The sequence below is a fragment of the Buteo buteo genome, chromosome 9 (assembly GCF_964188355.1).
Source record: "Buteo buteo chromosome 9, bButBut1.hap1.1, whole genome shotgun sequence".
Lineage (NCBI taxonomy): Eukaryota > Metazoa > Chordata > Aves > Accipitriformes > Accipitridae > Buteo > Buteo buteo.
In genome coordinates, this window is record NC_134179.1 from 24,726,296 (window position 1) to 24,749,103 (window position 22,808).

Here is a 22,808-nt window from a genome sequence, read left to right on the forward strand (position 1 = left end):
ATAGAGAAGCCTGTTACATACAATTAGGTTTTTCTTTCACTTCCCAAGAACCCAAACTGCCTGGCAAGAGCTGTGCAAAAGGCATTTTTCTCCAAGAGAGAATGCTTAGATTATCAAATTGCTCTAAGATTGCATGCCACCTCCTTGCACTCCAGAAATATTCAAAACACTACATCCATATTGGAGAGCAGTATGCTGTCACCAGGAGATTGTGAATATCTCAATCAGCAGTTTAGAAAGTTTTTGCACCCTAGACCACTGCCAAGCCATCAAATTTCTTGTGGATCAATATGCAAACATAGTTGGATCAAATAGAAGTGGTATGTTTTTCTTGCACAACAACAGATCATTTATATATTAACCAACTGGCGCCTCTGGGCACAGTTCAAGTCAGCGCCGAAAGGTAGTGCAGTCATGTTGAAACTGGATTAGGTAATACCTCTGGCTCTCCCAAGCTACAAACTGGGAAAGCATGCAGTAGCTTTTCTGTAGTGACAGAATACAGAGTCTCAAAATTTAATGCAACCACGTGTGAGAAGGGTTATCAGAGGTTCATCCCGTATCACACTTCCTTGTCCACAAACAGCAAGGAATTTACTGAAGTTTTAAAACTGAAGACACATTCTTCTGCCTGTAGCACTTCAGCTGTCCCCTGACTTAAAAGCAACCCAAACATTTTCAAGGTTTGAAGGCAAGTTCAAGTGGAACAGGTTCAATGCAGGAGCTTGGCATTATGAATCTCTGGAATCCCAACAAGTGCACTGAAACCTTCAGGTCTGGCATGTTGAAACTGGTAAATATTTAAATGTGATTTCTGGACTATAAAAAGTCATAACAAATAGTGATAATTCATAAGCTTCAGTTTTAGCAATAACAGTTTTCAGATATTTCAGATTCGTAGGATTTTTACAAAAGTCATTTCCACATAAAGCATTGCTGGTACCTCTACAAATGCGCATGCAGTCAACAGTACAAATTATTTATGTGGTCAGCTGCAGGTATCTGCTGAATTGTGGCTAAAGCATGTAAGTGCAAAAAAAGTTACCTACCAAAAAAAGCACGTGGGAAGAGTAGATATGGACCGTACATGACTTTGCACTAAATAACGATCATAGGCTTTTTGTGTTCTTCACTACACAGAGCACAGCTTTACTTCAGTTAACCCCAGTGACTGATGCTCAATGCTCTGGAGCGAGTACTTTAGTTCCTTCCCCACACTACTAACTATGGTCAGAGTTGTCTCCACCCCGCACTCATGTACAGGTCCTGAAATACGTGAGGTCCTCTCACACTTCCTATTGAAAAAGCATCTTCCAAATTGTAGTAAAGTGTGTCTGTCCTGAGCTTATGCTGGAGGCGGCAGAAGGACCCTCTCTTCAGTTGGGACCTTCCGCCTGCCCTATTCCTGAAAAGTGGGAAGGAGTTACAGGCTTGAGTAAGCAAAACAGTCTGGCTTTAGCATATATCCCAAGATTAAACTGCCAGCTTTTGTTCAAAAGAGCACCAAGTCTGGATGAAAGAGATGTGTATGCACAGTAGCTGCACTGAGTAACATGACAAAAACTGAAATTATTTCCACAGAAAGACAAGTTGCATGCCAGTTTCGCATTTTAACTCACAAGTTTACTCTGAAACTTCTGAGTTACGGAAAGTAAAGAATGATTTAACACAATTTAGAAGTGTTTAAATAACAAACGATGAAGGAGACAAAATTATGCTCAGACAAAGTTATTTTATTATTCTTAGAGTTTAAAAAATAAAATTAGCCAATGTTGGCACAGCTTCCACTACACAGCAAAAGAAAACTTTTTTTTTTTAAATAAATTTTGGGACAGGGAAAACAATCCTGGGATAATACTACATGCCATTCTCTTGAAACCAAAGTAAATAGTTCTTTTTTTCCCTGAATATGCATTCAACTCAAACCTAAAAATATATTAGACCAATAAAGTTACTTTACTGAATTAATGTGCAGCAGAAAAGCAAATCAAAGAAAATATGTAAACAATTTATGTCTGGAAGTAAGGAGTTTGTTTCATGATGATTCATCATCTTTTTCTCTAATTCAACTTTCTAAGGTTTTTCCACCAAACTCTTTAAGGGCTAAACTCCACATGAGATTCTTGAGATCGAGAAGTGCAATATTAGCAGTTCCTTGTCAGTTGGCATCTTGTTCTGCAGCAGGAGAGAGTGATGAACAGCTCCCCAGATGTCTCGCATGATTTAACTTTTGTCATCATAATCTTCCCGATTAATTGCACTTGTTTCTTCAACTGAAGTAACTGGATTCTTAAACGGAAGTCTGGATACCTGACTGCATTTTGGTTGGACGGTGGAAGAATGATCACTATCATTCTTTAATCTAAAAATATAAGCAAATGGAAAAAACCCCTGTGGTGAAAAATGAAGTACTCAGTGTAAAACAATCACAGTTTTTTTCAACGTGACATAATTAGCTGTGGAAAAAATAACTCCTTTTGCTCTGAAATTCTCTGGAACAAGATCACAAGTACTAAAATAGTAATTCCCAAATAACAATCAAAGAGTTATTTAGTCCCCAATTCTACAAACATTGGGCATCACAGATCTAAATAGGGCCCCATTCACTTCAAGTTAAATTTAATGAAAAACAGGTGCAAGATTAAAGCCCTAGCTCTGGATACTATTTAAGACCAGATAGATTGTAAAGAGCATTAAAGCTCCATAAGGCCCAGAGCCTCTGACAGACCTAGCACATCATTCCTACACACACAGGGAGAAGCCACAAATTCTCACGCTCTAGTTCCATGTTTTGACATTAAATGACTCAGCTTTAAGTCTCAGTACCAGAACTTGGTTAATGTGACTAAATTTCCCTCCCTCAGCCCTAGAATTAGAACTTAAATTCTAATCCACGAATCATAGCAAGATTTTTTAAAGTGACAGATAGAGGGACACTCATATTTTTTGCTCCTAATAGAAGGCAAAACATTTCTATTTAGCCCACAGCCTTTGCTTCCTCTCACTTACACAGGATCAGAAAATGTCTATAGGCATCAGTAAGAATCAAATGTACAATGGTCTTTAACGCTAACAGAAAAAGATCTGGGACCCAAACTAGCCACAGTAAAAATGGCCAACACTTCCTATTTACAAACTACTTCCAGTATATTTATACAGGCAATTAGATTTCAGAAAGACTGATGTATGTTAAAATAGTGGAGGGTTATTTTTTAACTCAAGAGAGGGGAAAAAATGCACAATATTCAAAAATTCTGAAGAGAGTAATTTTTGCTCCTAATAAATTGAACAGAACCTGTAGCATGTTTTCCTCACATCTTGCTGAAGCGCTGTCTCTGTTTCAGCAGAAAAAATTCACTTTTTAGGCCAAAGGGTGTAAAACGGGTCCTAACCATAAAAACTAAATGCTATGTGAAAGTTAACACCATTCCTTTACAGTATAGAAAGTTCGTTACAAAAATGCCATACCTCTGTGACAACTCCTGCAGCAATAGTGGAACCACTGTAGCGTAACATAAACCTCCCAAGTTCTTTAAAATCTTTATACAACTCTAAAGCAACAGGTCTTTGAGTTTGTAGTTCTATTTCAGCATTCTGTCCCTTAGTCAAGAACCTGCAGGTAAATAACCAGAAAACTGTATTATAAATATATGCATGCATAAATGAAAAAAAGAATGGTGAATAAATGGAAAAAATCAACTTAAAAAGCCAAAAGTATAATGACCAAGCTTGATGTCAAGTATAACCCAAGCCACCAGACTGAAAACTCATTTGCCTGCAGCATACCTTTTAAAAAGGCATCTGAGTTTTCTTTAAAAACTTCTAGAGAAGGGCACCCACCACAACATTTAGCAAATTGTTTTGAAGTTAATTATCTCATTAATACCAGTTTTTTCATGTCTAGTAGAAATCAAGTCTTGTTTCAAACCCAACAACTAAAGAGCCAATTCATTGCTCTGTAGAAGTCATGATTTTTCTTCCCATTACCTTTCAGCAACAGTTTCAGCCATGCAATTTCTGGAAAAGGATTATTCTGATAATGTCATATGTATCAAATAGCATTTCTACCCAAATACAGATTTAAATAACTAGAGGGATGTTCCCACAATTTAACTCGTATGGGAAGACTCCCTAAATCTCTTTTTCTCTGACCCACTGTCTAGTTGAGTTTATTTTAGACAATAGCCCATCTCCAGGATTATACCAAGGATCCTATGCTATTACAGGAAGAAGAGAGAAAGATAATGAAAAAAAAAAAAAATTAAAAAAAAAAAAAATTAAAAAAAAAAAAAAATCCTTGACGTGCAGGGCTGGTGATCTAGAATTCACTCCCAATACTGCAAGCGACCTTATGCAAGTCATTTTACTTCTCAGGTGCTCCACATTTATCAAGTGGGCAGGAGGTTTTTCACTTTGTAATGTACTCTGAAATCTACACATGAAACCAACTAAAACAATGAAAGCATATTCTTACAAACACAATATTGCATAATAGAACCTGCTTGATATACTGTATATTAATCAAAAGTCAGCGATTTCTTGAGTAATTATTAACTATTCAAAACACTTACTTAGGTTTTTTCTTTGTCACTTCACCAGTGCTTTTGTGCAGGACACTCAACAGCCTTCTAATAGTAGCAGGTTCACTGACGGTTTGATAGTGTAAAAGAACCTAAAAATATTTTTTTCAGTTATTAAACATTCTACAATAATCAGAAATCCTAGGTGTTAATACTCAAAAACACAACTTCATTTAAGACTGATTTTTTTTAAACAAATGCTAACAAAACTTCTCTCACAGGAATCTCTGCCTCACATTTGGTAAATGTTCCTAGTTACTAAACTTTGTGATCTCTACAGATATGACACAAAGGTCATGTATTAATTCATCATAAATACATTTTTTCATTTTTAAGTGTTTTGCTTTTGCCTCTTCAGTGCAGTTCTGTAGCATAAACTGATATTTTATTTATTCTAAAAGGTATCTTACAACTAAGTGCATCATTATACTCCTGCAAGGCGTGAGCTTTCTAAAGGACAGCCTAGCCTGACTGTGGTGGAACTCATGTTCTCTGAAATGGCTCAGCTATGTATTAAAAGCCAGTAAGAATATGCATAAGCACCCACAATAGCCCCTTACATCCTCTTCAAATTACAGAAGAATCTGTTTCCTCTGGAGAGACAGAACCACTTCTGGATGCTAAATGCCTCTCATATTCGGGGGGGTCAAACACGGAGAGTAAAAGCCCTGAACAACCTGTAAAGAACACAGAACTTTCACAGAGACTTACAGGAAATCCTTTAGTGATTGGAACGTCCATATTGAAGATGAGAACCCGAGCTCTGAAACGAGTGCAAACTTTAATGGGTTCCTTGGGATCACAAAATACAGAGCCAACACTACAAGAGAGAGCAAAAGAAACTGATATCTTGACATACAAATGTTAATCACTGCACTAGAAAAATATAAATATTTAAGACAAGCAAAGCAAAGACACCACCACTTTAATATAACCTGTAGGAAAAAAAAGAAATCAGGAACACTGTATTAAAGCTTGTAATGAAATTAATTCCTAGATGATGTCTACAGTATTTTGTGGGTATGCATGAAGAGGTCTGTCTAGTTCAGCGAACAACTACGTCCATTGCTAATCAGTTTCTGAAAATGCCACTGCTTCCTGTGCATAGGTACTTTGAAGAATTAGACTTTCATTCAGAGATTAATTGTTTCAGATCAATAGCATAAAATACTGCAGGGTGCCCAAAATTGCAGTGTTGCTGCCTGTAACTCAACTATTTTGTGGATAAAGGAATATCATCATCAGGACTCTCAAAACTTAAGCTCTCAGCAGAACTCATTTCCAAAAAACCCTACATGGAGTCACAAGAAAGCTGCTGCTTTTTACAAGTCAATAAGGTAGACTAGACACAGCTTTCTCACAGTGGCTAGTTTTAGCCATCTAAAATGAAAAGAAAATTAATCCCACTCAAAAATATGACTGAAGAGAACAAACAGCATGATTAAATGTTTCTATCAGATGTAATCAAATTTCACCAGTATCAAGAGGACTTCAAACTTTATACCTTTTCTTGACAAGTCTAACATATCTCCAGAAGATGAATGACATCAAGGTAACGAATTGACTCAAGCCTTCATTCAACAAGTAGAACAAGACTTTTTCATCCCCCATTTACCACAGAGAATCACATCCCATTATGAAATGGCAATACAGACAAGCCTGTACTTTTCCCTTAAAAGCAGAGTGTAAGTTTGCAAAACTACCAGTGCAAGGAGTTTTTCAAACAGTAGCTTGAAAGTTTGCTGTCTGAAGTCCAACTGGAATGTAAAAAAGCTGAACAAATTACAGATCCAATTTTCTAGCCCGAACAACAACCAACACCTAAAAGCTTGAGGCTAATGCTTAGCATGAAACCTATAGACTGAAAGAGACACAAAGATTTGCTGTGTCTCACTGAATGTATTGGACCCTCCAAAAAAGGGTCAGCAAACATTTACCAAAACAGACGTTACAAGCAGTTAAATGTGTTGAATGAAGTTTCCATCAATTCCACTTGTCCAGATTTACTTATTGGTATGCAATGGCAGTTGTTTGGATGTGTTTTGTTAGAATTCTTTATGATTCAATAAGCTCTTCAAAAATCTTTTGTTTTATTTAGCAAGAGGGATTTATTTAATTCAGCAATTAAAATATCCAAGGACAAGTCGTAAGGAAAAGGCTTTGAAGGTTACCAGTGTCAGCACTAGGGCAAAGTATGAAAACTAACAGTATTCTTCTGAGGTTGCCGTTGTACATGTAGCAGATGTTTCCAACGTTTGTACATGCAAGCCAGGTGATATGCATCACTTCGGTTTTAAATATCCTGGTAGCCACATCATTCTTCAAGTAAACCGCTGATTGTTAAGTGTAATAGTTATAAAGCTTTTCATTAAAAACAAACCGTTACTTAGACTGAAACCCAGTTTTGCTCACTTGATTTTGATGATATCCATGCCGGTCAAAGTGAGACTAACGTGATCTCCTGCTGCAGCCCAATCAACTGGTTCATCGTGCAGTGTGATTCCTGGAAATGAGTAAAAACAGAACCTCACAGTGAAGTACCTAGGTTCCGAGCTACAAACAAACAGCTCTGTTTGGGCCATTTGTGCTTCATCAACCATTACTCATCAATTTTCAGTATGAATGGGTTGAGAGTAAAAGCTTTTTAACTGAGAAGCCCGAGGAAGCTTTTTTTCCCCCTTGGTGAGGACACACTATTCTCTCACCCCACCCTGCACAGTAACATGGCTTTATTTAAGCCAGAGGAGGGGACCTGGCACTTGTCACAGAGTGCAGATGACGCAGTCCTGAAAATGCCGTAGTACTAATATCTCCGTATCTGCCCCACCCATCCTTTGAGGCACACGCACACCCTAGACCGCATCCTTCATATACTTTAATGGTACTATGTCAACTTTCATTTACCTTAAGTGGGTTTGCTGACTCTTTCATAAAAAAGCGTAACTGCTGCCTTTCGTTCATGACATCGCATCTATTAGAAAGCATCTTTAAAAGTAATTTTATTCTGATTTTGGTGCATTTTAATTGCTTTAAAAGATAACCCGGCTCGTGGGTGAGGACAAAAATAATTGCTCCTGACTTAACATTCTGAGGTTTCTGGTAGACACCAATGATGAAAGAAAAAACCCTCACTCATCTATAAATACTGCACACATTTATAGGATCTAGTCCTATTTTGCTACAGATTGTATTTATTGATTTGAAAATCTGTTCCCAAAACTACTTCTCAAAAACATGCCAGAAAGCATCATTCAACTACAAGCATGTTAAGTACTGTTTTTTTAAGCAGTGTTGATAATTATTTCACATGTACATGTCATTCTCACAGAATAAGTGAATCTCAGCCTTTTGAAATGAAAAACTGGAATTCTAATGTGCACACTACGTTTAGTAAGTACTGTATGACAAATTAAGTTATCTCTTCTTTACATTAAATATAAATAATACACACTTAATGAACTAATACCCCCAACCTTCACCTGCTTTTCAGCCATATGAAAGGCAGTACCAAAGAAAAATCATAGAATTGTACCATTGGGGATAATCAGACAAAATACATCTTTTTCCATACTACTTCCTCCACTCCCAAAACAGAGGAGTGACTACAGTGGTCTGATAACCATATTCATCCACGTTATTGTAACATTCCTGTGCATGTGAACAATGTGCATGCAACCGTATAAACAGGCACACTGAAGAGCTTCCCAAATTAGCACTCAATGAGCTGGTTCTGGAATGAAACAGGACAGTCGAACCAGCACATTGCTGAATTCAGGCTAAATAGTTAGATACAGAAACCTCTTCATTTATTTTGAGGTCTTAATTTTTTATTCATTGGTCAATGTAGGAAAATCATAATTTTATCTTTCTGTTTGCATATGAAACAAAAACAACTCTGAAGTACAAAACCAGCAAGCTTAATCAGGAAACAGGTAAACATTTAATGTCTTAACTATTCCTCTTCTCAGAAATCAAATGTATTGAAATTTAAATCCAATTTTCTTCTCTTTTGTAGTTGCTCAGGACAATTATTTCCTGAAAGTTTGTATATTATGAAAGGATCGGTGACAATCTCATGAACATCAAACAGCAGAGACTTAATTCTCAAGCTTTTTCACATCTAATTCAAAGGTTAATTTCTAAAGGTTGTCCAACATCCTCACACTTCCTAACAGCAATAACACTCCACAGCAAAGCTGAATATTAATGATTCCTGTACTGCATATTTTTATAAACATTGCTGGAACTCAGATGTTTTTACAGGTTCTTCATAAAGCAATGTCAAAAGTCACGAGGCTGTAACATTTGGAATATCTGATATGGTAAAAAAAGATTTAAAAAAATGCAAGATTTCACATACTCTTCATAGACATATTTATACAGACACAGTCACATCTAAAGAAATTCGTTTTATGCTTTCACATTTTATGTTTGACAGTTAGTATCAGTTTGACAGTCTGTTACCATTTCAGTAACTGCTTCTAGCCCAGTATTGACCTGAAAGTAAACACACTTCTGAAGACCGTACCTTTTGCAGTGCAAGTTTCATTGGGAGGCATTGCCAGGAGTCGTTCTCCAACTTGAATATAGCCTGCTTCTATTTTACCAGTCACACAAAATCCTGATCCTTGGTCTGTAATAAACACAGCAATAATTTCAAAAAACTTCATAGTAAGGTCAATTTCCCATCACAAGTTAGCCCTTCAGCAATGTATAGATAAGTTTTTAATATAATGAAGACAGGTCCCCCCCCTCCCAGTAGAGTTCAGTACTTGCAAGTTAGCCAGCTGTGCATCATAATGAAAATGAAACATTAAATTCAAAACCTCTAGATCTTATGTTTTTCAGAACTAAGGGAGAAATATCCTTCTTTAAGCTAATGTAGGTATATGAAGAAATATTTTTTAGTTTTTCAATATTAGATTAAGTCCCTTAATTTCTAACAATTTTCTTTAATTCAGCACTGTCTCACTACAATTACAGATTAAAAAAAAACATATCACAGACCTCTCATAAAAATTCTCTTGCATACAGGTACAAATTCCTATACCATTCACTGTTTAACTGAGTCATGCTCAGTCTATGTGCTCTGTCTGCGTATTTCTTTTACTCCTGGAAAGTCAAAGATTGATTCAGTGCTATTTAATATGAGGAGCTATTGTAATTTTGGATGATGTAAGCGTTTCTGAATAAAAGATCTGCAAAGTTTTTCTTCTTCAATGTCCTTATTTGAATTCATTATTTGAATGATATGTCAGTTATTTTCAATAGATGTGCTACACATGCACATTTATGCACTTACACCTTAAAAAATGCCTCATATCCTTAGCGTGCATTTGCAGGTGTGTTTATAAACAATCCTCAGAAGTGAGTCTACAATGACATTTTCAGTAACCATACAAACAACAAATACACCTTTTGCTGAACATTAGAATTCAGTGATAAGCAAGCATCTGAGTATTTTGTGTGTCACATTAAGCTTTTAATCTAAAGCTGAATTCAAAAGAGCAAGCTGACCTCAAACCTTGAGGTCACATACTATCAACTTGCTCTTTTGTGTTCATCACCATTATTGAAGAATGCTTCCATCTATCTAGCTGGAAGAATATTACCAGTATGTCTGCAAGCTAATTTTCCTCTATTCATTCCAGCAAATAAGATGAATGCAATCAATTAACAGATGACATCAGATGTCAAAAGAACAGAAAACTGGAGAAGCAGATACTTGCTAGAAAAAGAATCCCCAAGTCATGGCACAAACACCACCTCAATATGGCCCACAAAAGAACCTGAAGCTGGCTCTGCAAGCACTTGCAGGCAACGAGAAATGTGAACTGGTTTCAGGTTCCCAACCACTCCCAAGCACAATCAAGAACCATTTCTCTTTTTTTTCACATCATCACCAGCTCTGGCTTGGTAAACCAGTGTGGTGTTTGAAGCTTCACCCTCTCCCATGCCGATTGCTTCCTGCAAAATGTCAAGTTCCTTCAGCTTCCCTGGAAATCAATGCAAGTACAAAATGGATAGTGGGGGACAGAATCAGGGCATAAAAAATAGCCTGATTTCTGTGTATCATGGTACTCAGGTTCTCCCAGGACATGTTCTTTGTCCTCAGGATTTGGCTGCTGGACAAGGCTTTTCTAAAGTCAGGTCAAGTCATACCCTAGGCAGCATTATAACATGGTAAGTGGTGATTGATGCAGCCATGAAGGAATTTACAGGGACCTCTTGGATCACGAGATAGTTTGCCTGGAAAAAATATTAGGAGGGCTATGGAGGACAACAGCCAAAATCAGGCTGAGGTAGATGAATCATATGTGTAAGTAACCTTAAATAAAGAAAGGGGTTTTCCAAACTACGCAAGGGCACACTCAGCACTCTCACTTTTTACACACTTCTATGGACAGCTCCTCCTGAGCATGCAGAGGCACTGGAATAGAGCTGAGAACAACTGTTGCTTCATGTACCCATAGCTGCAGCTACTTCCTCTGGTGGCATCCAAGTTAATTAAGTTTTGAGATCACAAGGTTAAGAAAAAAATAGCCTAAAAAACACCTAAACCGCCACATTTAGTGATAAATGCTGTATATGTAAATTGAGTCCCTTCCAGAGCCATTATTTTTTTGCATACCTTAGCAAAAAATCAGACTTTTCCACAGAATAGATTTAGACAAAATTGCTCATTTTGTGAAAGTTAGGTCAACACCAAAGTGGTTATTGCAACACAAAAATTGTGATAATATTTTGAAAGATCTCAATCAATAATCCTAAAACTCTTTCCCACAGCTCATGAAATTAAAAAAAAATAAAAAAAATACAGTGACAGCCTAGATGACGAAACTAGTGGTAACACACTAGGGTAAGTTCTCATGCAAGGTTTCGATATTTAACATTATGGCTTCAGTACCTTAGGTCAGCTAACCCAGGGCATGTACAGCATCTAGTGTTTTCTCAAGGACTGACATGAAAATTGCACAAAACCGATTTTTCCTATTACAATCAGTATTTTGGTTTGTTTGTACTTCCCCTATAAACACCCTATATATAAAGTAAAATTTCTTTTAAAATATGAACTTCAATAATAATATTTGATTACAAATATTTACAACATTTCAATCATTCTGTCATTTAGCTTGCAACATTTCTCAAGGGACCTATGGAACATTTCAAACAGGATAAGTGTTACAAACCTTATTTCTTCTAAATTACCTGTAAATGTAAATGCATTTAACTGAAAAAAATATCAAGTTTACCACTAAAACCTTAAGGGCTCAAGGCAGTCTTTCTCCAGACAATGGAAATAAGAACTGGTTATAGTTACTTGCTATCCATATCTCTACTAGTGCTAGGGAATAGCTAGCTGCCTTTCATTAAATCCTTGGCTGGTTGTAACAGTCTCACCACCACGACCACCCTTTTCTTCCACCTCACCCCTCCAAATTTTTATATGAAAATGAAGGAATTTATCATTATTTACAGCTACAATAATGAACATAAAAGGAACAAGTCAAACTTTTTACAAATCTAGGAGTGGAAGGTAAAAGAGCCCAAAAAGTCACACTCAAAAAGTTTGAGAAACACTCATTTAGGCAACAAGAAACCAGTTTGGGAAAGAGAAACTCCCAAATTCTGTCCCACAGAACCATCAACTCATTACACAGCCAATTAGCTGGTCACACAGATTTTCTTCCTCAATTTCTTTTCCAGTGTTTCTCCTTCAGCGGTACTATCTAAAATTTGACAAAGAACAGTTCTTGAAAACTTACTATTCCTGTTCAAGACTACTGATACACATAAAGCTCCTACTTTAAGTCTCATTTTTAGACCATTTTTCAACACTTGTGTTAAATATCGGTTAAATAATCATGAAAATATTATAGAAACAACCAACCTTTAAAAACATCAGCAACACACAACCGAAATGGTTTATCCACTGATCTCTGTGGTGGCTTGAAAGAATCTGCAAATAAATTGATAAGGCCTTTTAGAACTTCTGTATTCAATAACTACCTCAACAACTTCTCACTTAGGGATAAATCAACTATACTGCATTCCAAAAACTTTGTCCCACACTTCCCCCAAAATAAAAGTTTTGACATACACAGGACTAAGATATATTAGTTTTTAAATGAGGAAAATTGCACTCACCAATTTGCTCTAACAAACAGTTTCCTTTATACCACTGTGTGAGGTCACTTGACTGACCCCTTGTGACCAGGTTTTCACCACCAAGGCCACTTGTTGGGATGTAAGCCACATCCGACTCCTAATTAAGAAAACAAACAGAAGTTAAGCATACATTAACAACAGGATCTTCTAGCAGAAGCAAGAGGTGCATTTTTCAACATCATGTATCTAAGCTATAAAAGAACAGTTGGCACATTCATTATTTCCCCTGGAGAAAGCAGATTACCTGATGGACCCACTTCCCTTCCGTTTACCTCTTGCCTTATCACAGTGCTCCAAAAAGATTTCGAGATATTTCAAGATGATGATAACAAAATTAACAACTAGAAACTGAGTTCAGGTAACAAACTCCAACTACGTATCTGACAGGAAAAACTTCAGTTTGAATTACTGATTTATGCATAGGGATTTCAGGAAGGCCACAGCCAAATGGATAGTTGGAACTGAGGAAATGTGAGAACAGTCAACAATGGCAAATGGAGAGTGTTCTTCTGCGTTCATAATCCACACTGACACCTGCTGTGGTATAAAACTCTCTACTGGCATTCATATAATCCTGAACAGTAAGATAGATGAACCGCGGTCTGTTCTGCTTTGTAGACAACAATCCCAAGAAACTACAAGTGAGGTGAGTGCCCCAAAGATTCAACAGACCTAAACAAATATGATGACAGAAAGAGTATTAAAGAACTGACTAACCTTATCCAGGGCTCAATGTACACCCTACCAGAAGGAAAAGGCATCTGCTATACTATGTGCACACAGTAGTAGCAGGAAAGTGACACAAAATAACCTGACACTAAGAAAAGCTTACCCTACCTAAATGCCTGAACAAAGCAACAAAGACCTCAGAAATTTACATTACCTTAAAGCCAGCTTGTTTAAGAAATTGGCTGAGCTTCTTTGTAATTTCCTGAAATCTTTCCTGTTGCCAATCGACCTAAAATAGAAAACAGATTATAATAATAAAACTGTAGGTTTTTAACCATGTCTCAAACATACTGCCGCATGTCATCAACTCTGTAGTACCAGTAGGTGTTCTCCACACACAGCACCCAATGACTTTATAAATGAGATTTCCACGTGGATTCATAGTTGAATACATAAGAGCATATACATTAACAATTACTGACAGCAAACAACACACCACTTAATTTGCAAGCCCCTTTAGTTTGATTTGTCCTTGAATAGCACCTTTTTTTTTTATAGTTTACACAAAATTCAGATTCAGCAAGAATATAAACACAGTAATAATCTGAAACCCAACTAGTAATATTTAACATACTTTATAGGTTTAAATAAAGCTCTTGGGGTCTTGACCTGAACGACCACCAAGATGTCCTTGCAGATGCCACTGAGTTAACTGCTTATGTGAGATTTTCACAAGTACAAGAAGGACCGCTACTCATTTTAGCACCAAAACTATCTGTGTGCTTTGAAAATATACCCATAAATAAAAAGAAAAGTATTGTAAAGTCTAAACACAAGAGACAGAGCTGAGAATCAAAGAAAGAAACAATACTTTATATTAGTTTCACAATATTGGGTCCACAATCCCAGATGGAAGCCTGTCAACTAAATGAAAAAATTAATCATGTACCTGGTCCATTTTATTGACTGCAACAGCTAGCTGTGTCACTCCAAGAGAGCGCACTAATAATCCATGTTCTCGAGTTTGTCCACCTGTCTCAAACCCTGCTTCAAACTCTCCTCTGCTAGCATCCACAACCAAAATAGCCACATCAGCCTAGATTTAAAAAAACAAAACAAAACAAAAAAAACAACAAACCATAATCAAAAGTGGTTAAGAGGTGGAAATAATCTGGGTAAATAAGTCAATTAGCAACATTTCACACAAAATGTACTTTACACAGGAAGCATCCTGATGTGCCTCAAATGTAATTGATACTGCTCAGTCCTATCCGTGTCATAGCCCACTTTGGTGAGATATTACGGCATTATGTCATTTCATGTCATAAACCACCATTTTCTGTCAAACACAAGCCAACTCTTGGTTTTGGGAACCTGTCCTCTTCAAACTACCCACTATGGATGTGCTGCACAGACCTCAACTAAACAAGAGCAGTCCATGCTCCAGAAACTTAAGAATGGTATGAACACAACGTCCAGTTCTCCCTGCCTCACTCTCGACACCTTCATAGTGAGAAGCTGCAAAAATTACAGATAAATTACAACACTATACAACTGGGACAACCAGTCAACTGCATGTTGGATGTGAATGCTTCACAGTCCACTCAACACACTGGAGCATGCCAAAATCACAAGATGGAAAAGACGAAGTAGCCTATTTTATCATCTAGGCAAACTCTGTCACAGCATTAAGAGCAAACACGTATCATGCAGTCTACAGCCCTGCACAAAAGTCAGCATGTAAGCACAGGGGAAAAACACAAGAGTTTGCTGTTAGCCTTAAATGCTGCTAATATTGCTTCTATTTTTCCTGCTTTGGTAACTAACAGCCAGTTAGACCACCACCATGTACCAAGCAATGGCAGCAGACGTGAACAATAAAGGTACTGCTGTCAAGAGGCAGGTGTAAGACAAATTCATAGGACTGATGATTTGGACATAATGGAAAGAGAGAGGAGAAAAGGTAGTACTTTCTCCCTTTCCTTACATGCTTATGTTTCAGGATGCCAGAAGAAGGAACAGAGACAGCACGTTGTCCTAGCTCTGAATTCCCCTTGCCTTGTTCTAGGCATGAAATCCCCACAGCTCATACAGAGACAGTTCAAGTGTGAGAACGGGAAAAGGATGAGGGATGAATTTCCCCACAGCTCTCAGCCTCAGAAGTGCACTGTGGTGAACTTCTCCCTCAAAAAAAGGGACATCCTGTATTTTCTAAATTATTAATACTGTACCTCGGGACTTACGTGAATTAACCATATGTATCAAAGGACAGATCCTGGCCCTGATAAGGCTGATTTGCATTTTGCATAACAGCAGCTGGGGATTCACCTCCTAACAGAATTCTCCACAATAAAAAGGTATCAGAGCTATTTCCATGTTTGCTTTCTTCCATCCATTGCTTCAGCACTGAGCCTACTCTAATAGGCAACAGAAACTTGCAAAGTTTCAATGATTCCTTAACAGGCTTCAGAATAGACCAGTCCCTCACCATTCTGAGAGCTGAGGGAACATAGACATACCAAGTCTTATCTGGCCAGCCCCATCTTCCGCTGAACTTATACAACTGCTGGTGGATCTGCAAGTCCTCTCTTAGCACTTCTACCTGTATTACTTTTCCCCCAAAAGACAAAGTAACTTAAAGCTGTAAAGAAAATGGCATGGCTGAATTGACATTTTCCACTGTTCTGAAACTAAAGATCCATTTCTAATTTTAAAACCCCTGAACTTCTAACAACATATGCTCCACAATATAGATGACTACAAGCTCTACACCATAATTTGCAAACTTCTGACTATTCTGCAGCCTACCCCCTGGGTCACAAGGTCTGAATTCCTACCCAGGCTTTGCTTCAGAGCTAGAGCAGAATCTGGGGCAAACGAGTCTTCCTACAGTATAGTTCTCTATCTGCAAATCATACTAACAGTACCCACCCTTACTAAGGCCTTAAGCTAAAACTCACATCTCAGACTGTAATGACATCTGCAAAGCAAAAACCTCTACAAAGTAGCTTAGCTTCAGGGAAAAAAAATAAAATCTTTGATTACACCTCTACTTTGGAGAATCAGTTCTACTATTTTAAAAAGGGTGCCTCTAAGTGGAAGAAATTTCACACATTTTATGTCATGTAACCACATTATTCTTCCTCCCCTCTGATTTATTATTGCCATAAATTAAATAACTAATCTATATGAGAATGGTAAGTGCCATACTGAATTCAATGGCTAGTGCCCAATACTTTTGACTTTACCTACTGTTCCTAAAGCAAGTGGCACATAGTCTCTGCACATCCTATTGACAACACAGATGCATTCTGCATAAACTTTGTTATGTTATGTTTTCTCATCCCACATAAAACACATTGTTAAATAGAAGAATACCTTTTGTTTGACCTCTCCAAATCTTTTTTAAGCTCAAAACCACTTAAAATCTTTACCTACAAGACCACTTTCACAGAACTTCTTGTTGAGTAGACATATGCCATATCTGAATAGCTTTCAAAGCTCAACTCTGATTTTATCAAACTGCAACTTAGTATTCAAATTACTTACTTAATAAAACCCTCCTCCAAAAAGTTAATGCCCCAAAAAAAAGCAACTGCCTTTAAAATTAAACAAACACATTCTTTTTTTAAGTTTAGAAAACTCATGAAAACCTCAAAGTTATCTTAGCATCATTGATGATTCCATTTCATCTTAGATTTTAAAAGAAAACCAATTTAAGAAAAAGTTATAAATAATAATGCTATTGGAAAAAGACTTTTAGACCATCTCTACCTGTGCAGCTCCTGTGATCATATTTGGAATGAAGTCTTTGTGGCCTGGAGCATCCATCAGTGTGATTATTTTAGTCTTTGTCTCGAATTTGGTCATACCCACATCCATTGTCACTCCCCTTAAACAAAGCATACATGCAATGCACCATTAAAACTGCTTTGAAAGCTTCATCAATATAAAGTATGCTATTAAAAACACAACCATAAAATTATAGACTTCATAGCTTTCATTTGATTTAGCCTGCACAAAAAAAATCTGAAAGAAACCTGCTTGCTGGGAAAGACCTCTAGAGCTGCCTTTCAGTAACTCTAGTTGCAAAGAAACACACAGCCAGAATTCAGAGTACTAACTCCATGCACCCATAGACTGTACTGCATATTTAAATCATCACTAATTCTACTTTTAATACTTAGCTCTTCAGAAAAAGGCATCATAGAGTACCAGAAACATGGCCAATAATAAAAAAATAGTAGATATGAGACTATAGGAATACAGTTACACATTTGCAAAGATCCATATGCAGAACTACTGATTATCAAGGAGGCATCGCAGTACTTTGACTCAGTTCTACATCTCACTAACGACCACATGTTCTGCACAGCACATAGGATAGAATTCATCTGATCAAATGCAAACACCTGTCATGCACATGTCTGTATCTCGGTTAGTCATCTGCATCTCCCTTTATAGACAATGAAGACAGGCAGGCACTTTCAAGGGACAAAACTTCTCACATTAAAACAGAGACTTAAAATACGCTACTTCCAATGACAAAAAGACAACAACAATATACCCACACACACATTTACAGATGGTTCCAGAAAGCTTTTCTTTAAAAATACAAAACTCAAAGTAATGAGAAAACAGAATCAATCAAAAATACCAATTCAGAAAACTTTTCCCTTAATAATTACAGTTTATCTTCTGAGAAGTCTTGTACCTAAATGCACAACTGTTGGACACTAAAAGAAAATCATAGACCAAGGGATATCACTTTTAAGGCTCATGACAATTATTCTACAAACTTTTCTTTCTGTTAACATTTTACTCTTTGCAGGCAATAAATACTCTCTATTTTCGGTTTCACATGTTAATTACATCCTATCGAGGGTTGCTTAGTTTAATTATTCTATTCCAGATCTGCGAAATGATTTGATCTTCAAAGTTTGTCCATTTTACACCCAGCTACCTCTACAGGGATTAAGAAAAAGACCTTTCCCCCATCAGCTTTTCCTCTTCACATCCTTAGACTATAATGTCACAACAACACTACCACTACAATATCAGCCGTCTTAACTGATGTAAGGCTACTTTTAAAATCTGTGTTTGGTTGCTTTGGGATTGTTCCCCCCTTCCCTGTACCTGCACCCCCTCAACACACAGACCCTCACTCAGGTTTGTATGCACACTTCGTAAACAAAAGGACTCACATAGGCAAAAGTTTAGCTATATACGGGGATGCTGCAAAAGTGTGTCCGCCTTTAAAAACACCACCACAGTTACACAATCGATAGGGACTGCCTTACTCCATGTTCTTCAGCATCAGTTTACATTGTGACAGTTATCTTTCCAACCAGAAGAGTTTACTTGCTATGAATCAAGGGTGACAAGTGATTGTAAAAATATAAACACATAAGAAAATGCCTTTTTTTATTATTTTGTGAACAGAATATCATGTCTTTAGTTCCCCACATAGTGTTCTTAAAAGCTCTTACAGACTTTTTTTAAATTAGCTTCACTGCTTCCCCGTTACATACATTTTCAATATGAGAAAATTTAATTTTAAATTTTGTCTTTCAAGTTAATAAAGGCAGATCATAAAGAATACAAATATAATTTATTAGTTCAATTTATAGATTTTATATTCAATGTAATGTAAGTCACATGTGATGAACTGACATTTCAGTTATTAGTTTATAATTCTGACACCCTTTCATAGAAAAATTTAACCTAGAATTTTCCCATACAATGATAACCAAACTGAGAGAAAATTAGCAGCAATAAACCAGTAAGGCAGCTTTAAATGAACTAACTCAGCTACTAGAAGCATTTCACATTGTAGTCCTACAGTGCACTCCACAGCACAGAAATATGTGAAGAAATACTCAACTTCTTGTTCACATCTTATAACCAAACAAGGATACTATTTTTTTCTTTTGATAACATGGACTCATATAGACAAAGAAAACTATTTGCTAATACGTACTGAGTAAATATCTTTAGAGTATTTCTACCAAAGCATTATTCGTAGACTGGTATTTCCTAACGAATGCTGTTCTTTCAGGAAAAAAGATAATTCCATTAAAAGATATTTCTACCTTTCTCTTTCTTCACCAGTTTCATCCAAGACCCATGCATAGGCAAACGAAGCTTTGCCAGCCTTCTTAGATTCCTGTTCGTATTTGTGCATAGTTCTTTTGTTCACATTTCCCAAAAGGTAGAGCAGATGACCCATTAAAGTACTTTTACCTGCATCAACATGTCCTATGGAGGGAAAGAAATACTATATCAATTTTATTAATTTATGCATTTTAAATATAGTACAAGAAGAAAAATACTACAAAATAGGAAAATCACATGCACTAATAATGCTTATGCAATCCATAGAATTTCACAATCCTGTAAGGTAAGAGCTACAGAGAGGCAGTTTATTGAAACAGTCAGTTAGCACAACAGCCATATAGCACCTCCAAATTCATACTCAAAAAGAACACACTGCAAGAATGAAACCAAACCCAAGTACATTTTACTATACTGTCAAAAACAAGCTAAGTCAACCTTACTGTCCTAGTCAAGGACATCTGAATGTACTCCCTCCAAAGAATAATGGTCAAGCAGATGTGACTGAAAACAGTATGAGATTTCCTTTCCCTGTAGAGGACAGTTTTGCTTCTGTATCACTCCCAGATTCAATCAACACAGGTTTTAGTCTGTCAAAAATGTAATTTAACAGCATTACCTATTACCACCAAATTAAGCAGTTGCTTTCCTCCTTGTCTCTTCTCCAACTCCGCTTTCACATCTATTTGTGGTTTTGTCTTGCTTGACTTTTTTACTGGAGTAGGCACCATATTCTGCTCTTCTGAAACCTGCCCTACTTGGGGTGAAAGAGTAGATTTTGAGACTGCCTCAATTGTCCCAGAAGCTACACTGGCATCTTCAGTTAACAGCCCTTTCTGAGATGTGTTAGCATGGCCGTTTTCTTCAGCAATCACACTAGGGAAAAAAAAGAAAACACAAAGAATGCAAATAACAAAGAAGCCATAGAAATACAGGAGAGAAATTGAATTTTCCCTTCACTATCATGTAAGTCCCAGACAAAGAGTAAGCGTTAAGACCATTAAGGTGGAAGCGATAAGCAGCTGGATACAAACTGTGCAGATACCAGCTCCGAACATCTTGTCTGAAAAGCACTGTGTACAAAAGCAAGATAAGAAATAATCTTGTAAAATACATGAAACAGATAAACAAAAGCTTCCCACAGTCACTTCTTTTAACAGGGAGTGAAAGGACAGTTGTGCAGAACAACTATAGAGAGCTGGTTGTCTCTGAAGTAAGAGCCCAAATCAACTTTGAAGCATCGATCCTAAAACAGCTTCTGCATACACTACAAGTACTGCAGCTGAACGTGGTGATGTTCTATTGTGAGAAGAGCAACACAGCATAAAGAGTAGATACTAAGCTTATCTGAGCTGCAATTTAAGGTGCAATGCTTATATAGAGCCATAATACATATAGCTCATATAGAGCCATTGTTCTATGCATAAAACAAGGCATCTAGGAGTAAGGAGATTTGGATTCCCAACTCCCCTTCTCTAACTCCCTGTTCTCCCACAGATCACCATACTAATCCTAATAGTAAATAATCTTAAATATATTATTCTCCTATGCTCTCTCACTCTTTTTCTCTCTCATTTGTAAATGAGGATATTTTCCTAATTTACACAAGCATTCTGAAAATATACAATATGATTCTTCACCTGTTATGGCAAAGATGGCCACTAAAAACAAATGCTAAGTGACATCTTCAAGAGAGCAAAGCTTTCTTCCTGCTTGCCAGAGCTCCATGGTGAGGCATTAACATAAGAAGCAAGACAGGAACAGAAACAGTTAATACAGGTGTGACTACATTATATACAGCAAACTTCAATATACAAACCACTGACCACTAGAGTATGTTGAAAATACCTACAAAATACTGTATTTAAAACTTTATCCAAGGAGAAGAGTCTTCTTCCCCTGGAAAACTGGAAATCCTTTCCAATGCAGTACCACTGTGCTGCAGGCTGCCTTCTAGGAACGGATTCACACAGGCTCTCAGACTCAAAACTCTAAACACCCAGTATGAATTTTTCACTCCCTACTTTCTGTTTACATACCACTTTTCACCTTTTATAAACAAGCCCTATTTATTTTGGTACTTCAGAACCCTGCATCGTGACACCTTTGCTTTTATTTGACATTACTTCTCATTTTCTGTCTGTGTAGGAGTATTTGCAGTGTATTAGTCCCTTTCTATTACATATATCTCAGGAAACAATATAGTCCAAGCATGTTAGCCTACTGAACAAAGCAGGTCAAGAGTTATGATCTAAAGTATTAAACCTAAGAAATGTTCAGAATGAACACAAAAATAGCCCCTCATTACAGCACTAAGCAACGTGGGACATTTTATAGGTGTCCCTTTTTCCCCTCAGTTTCAGAACCCACCTATGTAATCAGTACCGCAGCGGACTGATTGATTTTGGCACCTTTTTCATAAGGCCCAAAGTGACATCTTTCTCTTGATTGTGAAACCCCGAAGCAGAAATGCGAGCACTCGGTTTTTTTGGCTACAGTTCCACAAGGCCAGGGTCTTGCATCAAGGCTGGATACACAAGCACATGTTTCTCAAATCAGCTAAGCAAAGAACTGGGCTTATGCCAGCCATGCTAGTTGCACGGGCACAGATGGTACCTGTGCTTCTGCATAATGGATAGACAATTCTATATAAAGCCTATTCACAAGAACTTCTATCAAAATACTCTAAACCACTTGAAGGAGAAGGACAAGTTTATATACCAAACTACTGCCTTAGGTCACACAATCGTGACATTTTAAATTTGACACTACAAACAAGCAAGCTTGCTACCCTGGACTTCAGGAGAGCAGACTTTGGCCTCCTCAGGGATCTGCTTGGTAGACTACCATGGGATACAGCCCTGAAGGGAAGAGGGGTCCAAGAAAGCTGGTTAATATTCAAGGATCACCTCCTACAAACCCAGGAGCAATGCACCTCAACAAAGAGGAAGTCAGGCAAAAACACCAGAAAGCCTGCATGGATGAACAAGGAGCTCCTGGACAAACTCAGAAAGGAAGCCTACAGAGGGTGGAAGCAAGGACAGGTAGCCTGGGAGGAATACAGAGAAATTGTCCAAGCAGACAGGGATCAGGTTAGGAAAGCCAAAGCCCTGATAGAATTAAATCTGGCCAGGGACATGAAGGGCAACAAGAAAAGCTTCTACAGATATGTTGGTCATAAAAGGAAGACTAGGCAAAATGTGGGCCTTCAGAAGGAAACGGGAGACCTGGTTACCCAGGATGTGGAGAAGGCTGAGGTACTCAGTGACTGTTTTG

General features: G+C 37.3%; 1 protein-coding gene across 2 annotated transcripts in view; it reads right to left on the reverse strand.

The window, feature by feature from the left end:
• Nucleotides 1-1,712: 1,712 nt before the first annotated feature.
• HBS1L (HBS1 like translational GTPase) overlaps nt 1,713-22,808 on the reverse strand; it is a 64,777-nt gene continuing 43,681 nt past the window's right edge. For both annotated transcript variants that reach the window (XM_075035766.1, XM_075035770.1), the window contains 13 exons: nt 20,152-20,408; nt 19,511-19,676; nt 17,193-17,310; nt 14,368-14,514; nt 13,633-13,707; nt 12,729-12,846; nt 12,472-12,540; nt 9,109-9,213; nt 6,993-7,083; nt 5,292-5,400; nt 4,572-4,672; nt 3,469-3,613; nt 1,713-2,362 (listed from right to left, as the gene is read on the reverse strand). In XM_075035766.1, the coding sequence (XP_074891867.1) occupies nt 2,351-2,362; nt 3,469-3,613; nt 4,572-4,672; nt 5,292-5,400; nt 6,993-7,083; nt 9,109-9,213; nt 12,472-12,540; nt 12,729-12,846; nt 13,633-13,707; nt 14,368-14,514; nt 17,193-17,310; nt 19,511-19,676; nt 20,152-20,408 (1,513 nt within the window). In that variant the 3' untranslated portion in view covers nt 1,713-2,350. The remainder of the gene's footprint in view (nt 2,363-3,468; nt 3,614-4,571; nt 4,673-5,291; nt 5,401-6,992; nt 7,084-9,108; nt 9,214-12,471; nt 12,541-12,728; nt 12,847-13,632; nt 13,708-14,367; nt 14,515-17,192; nt 17,311-19,510; nt 19,677-20,151; nt 20,409-22,808) is intronic.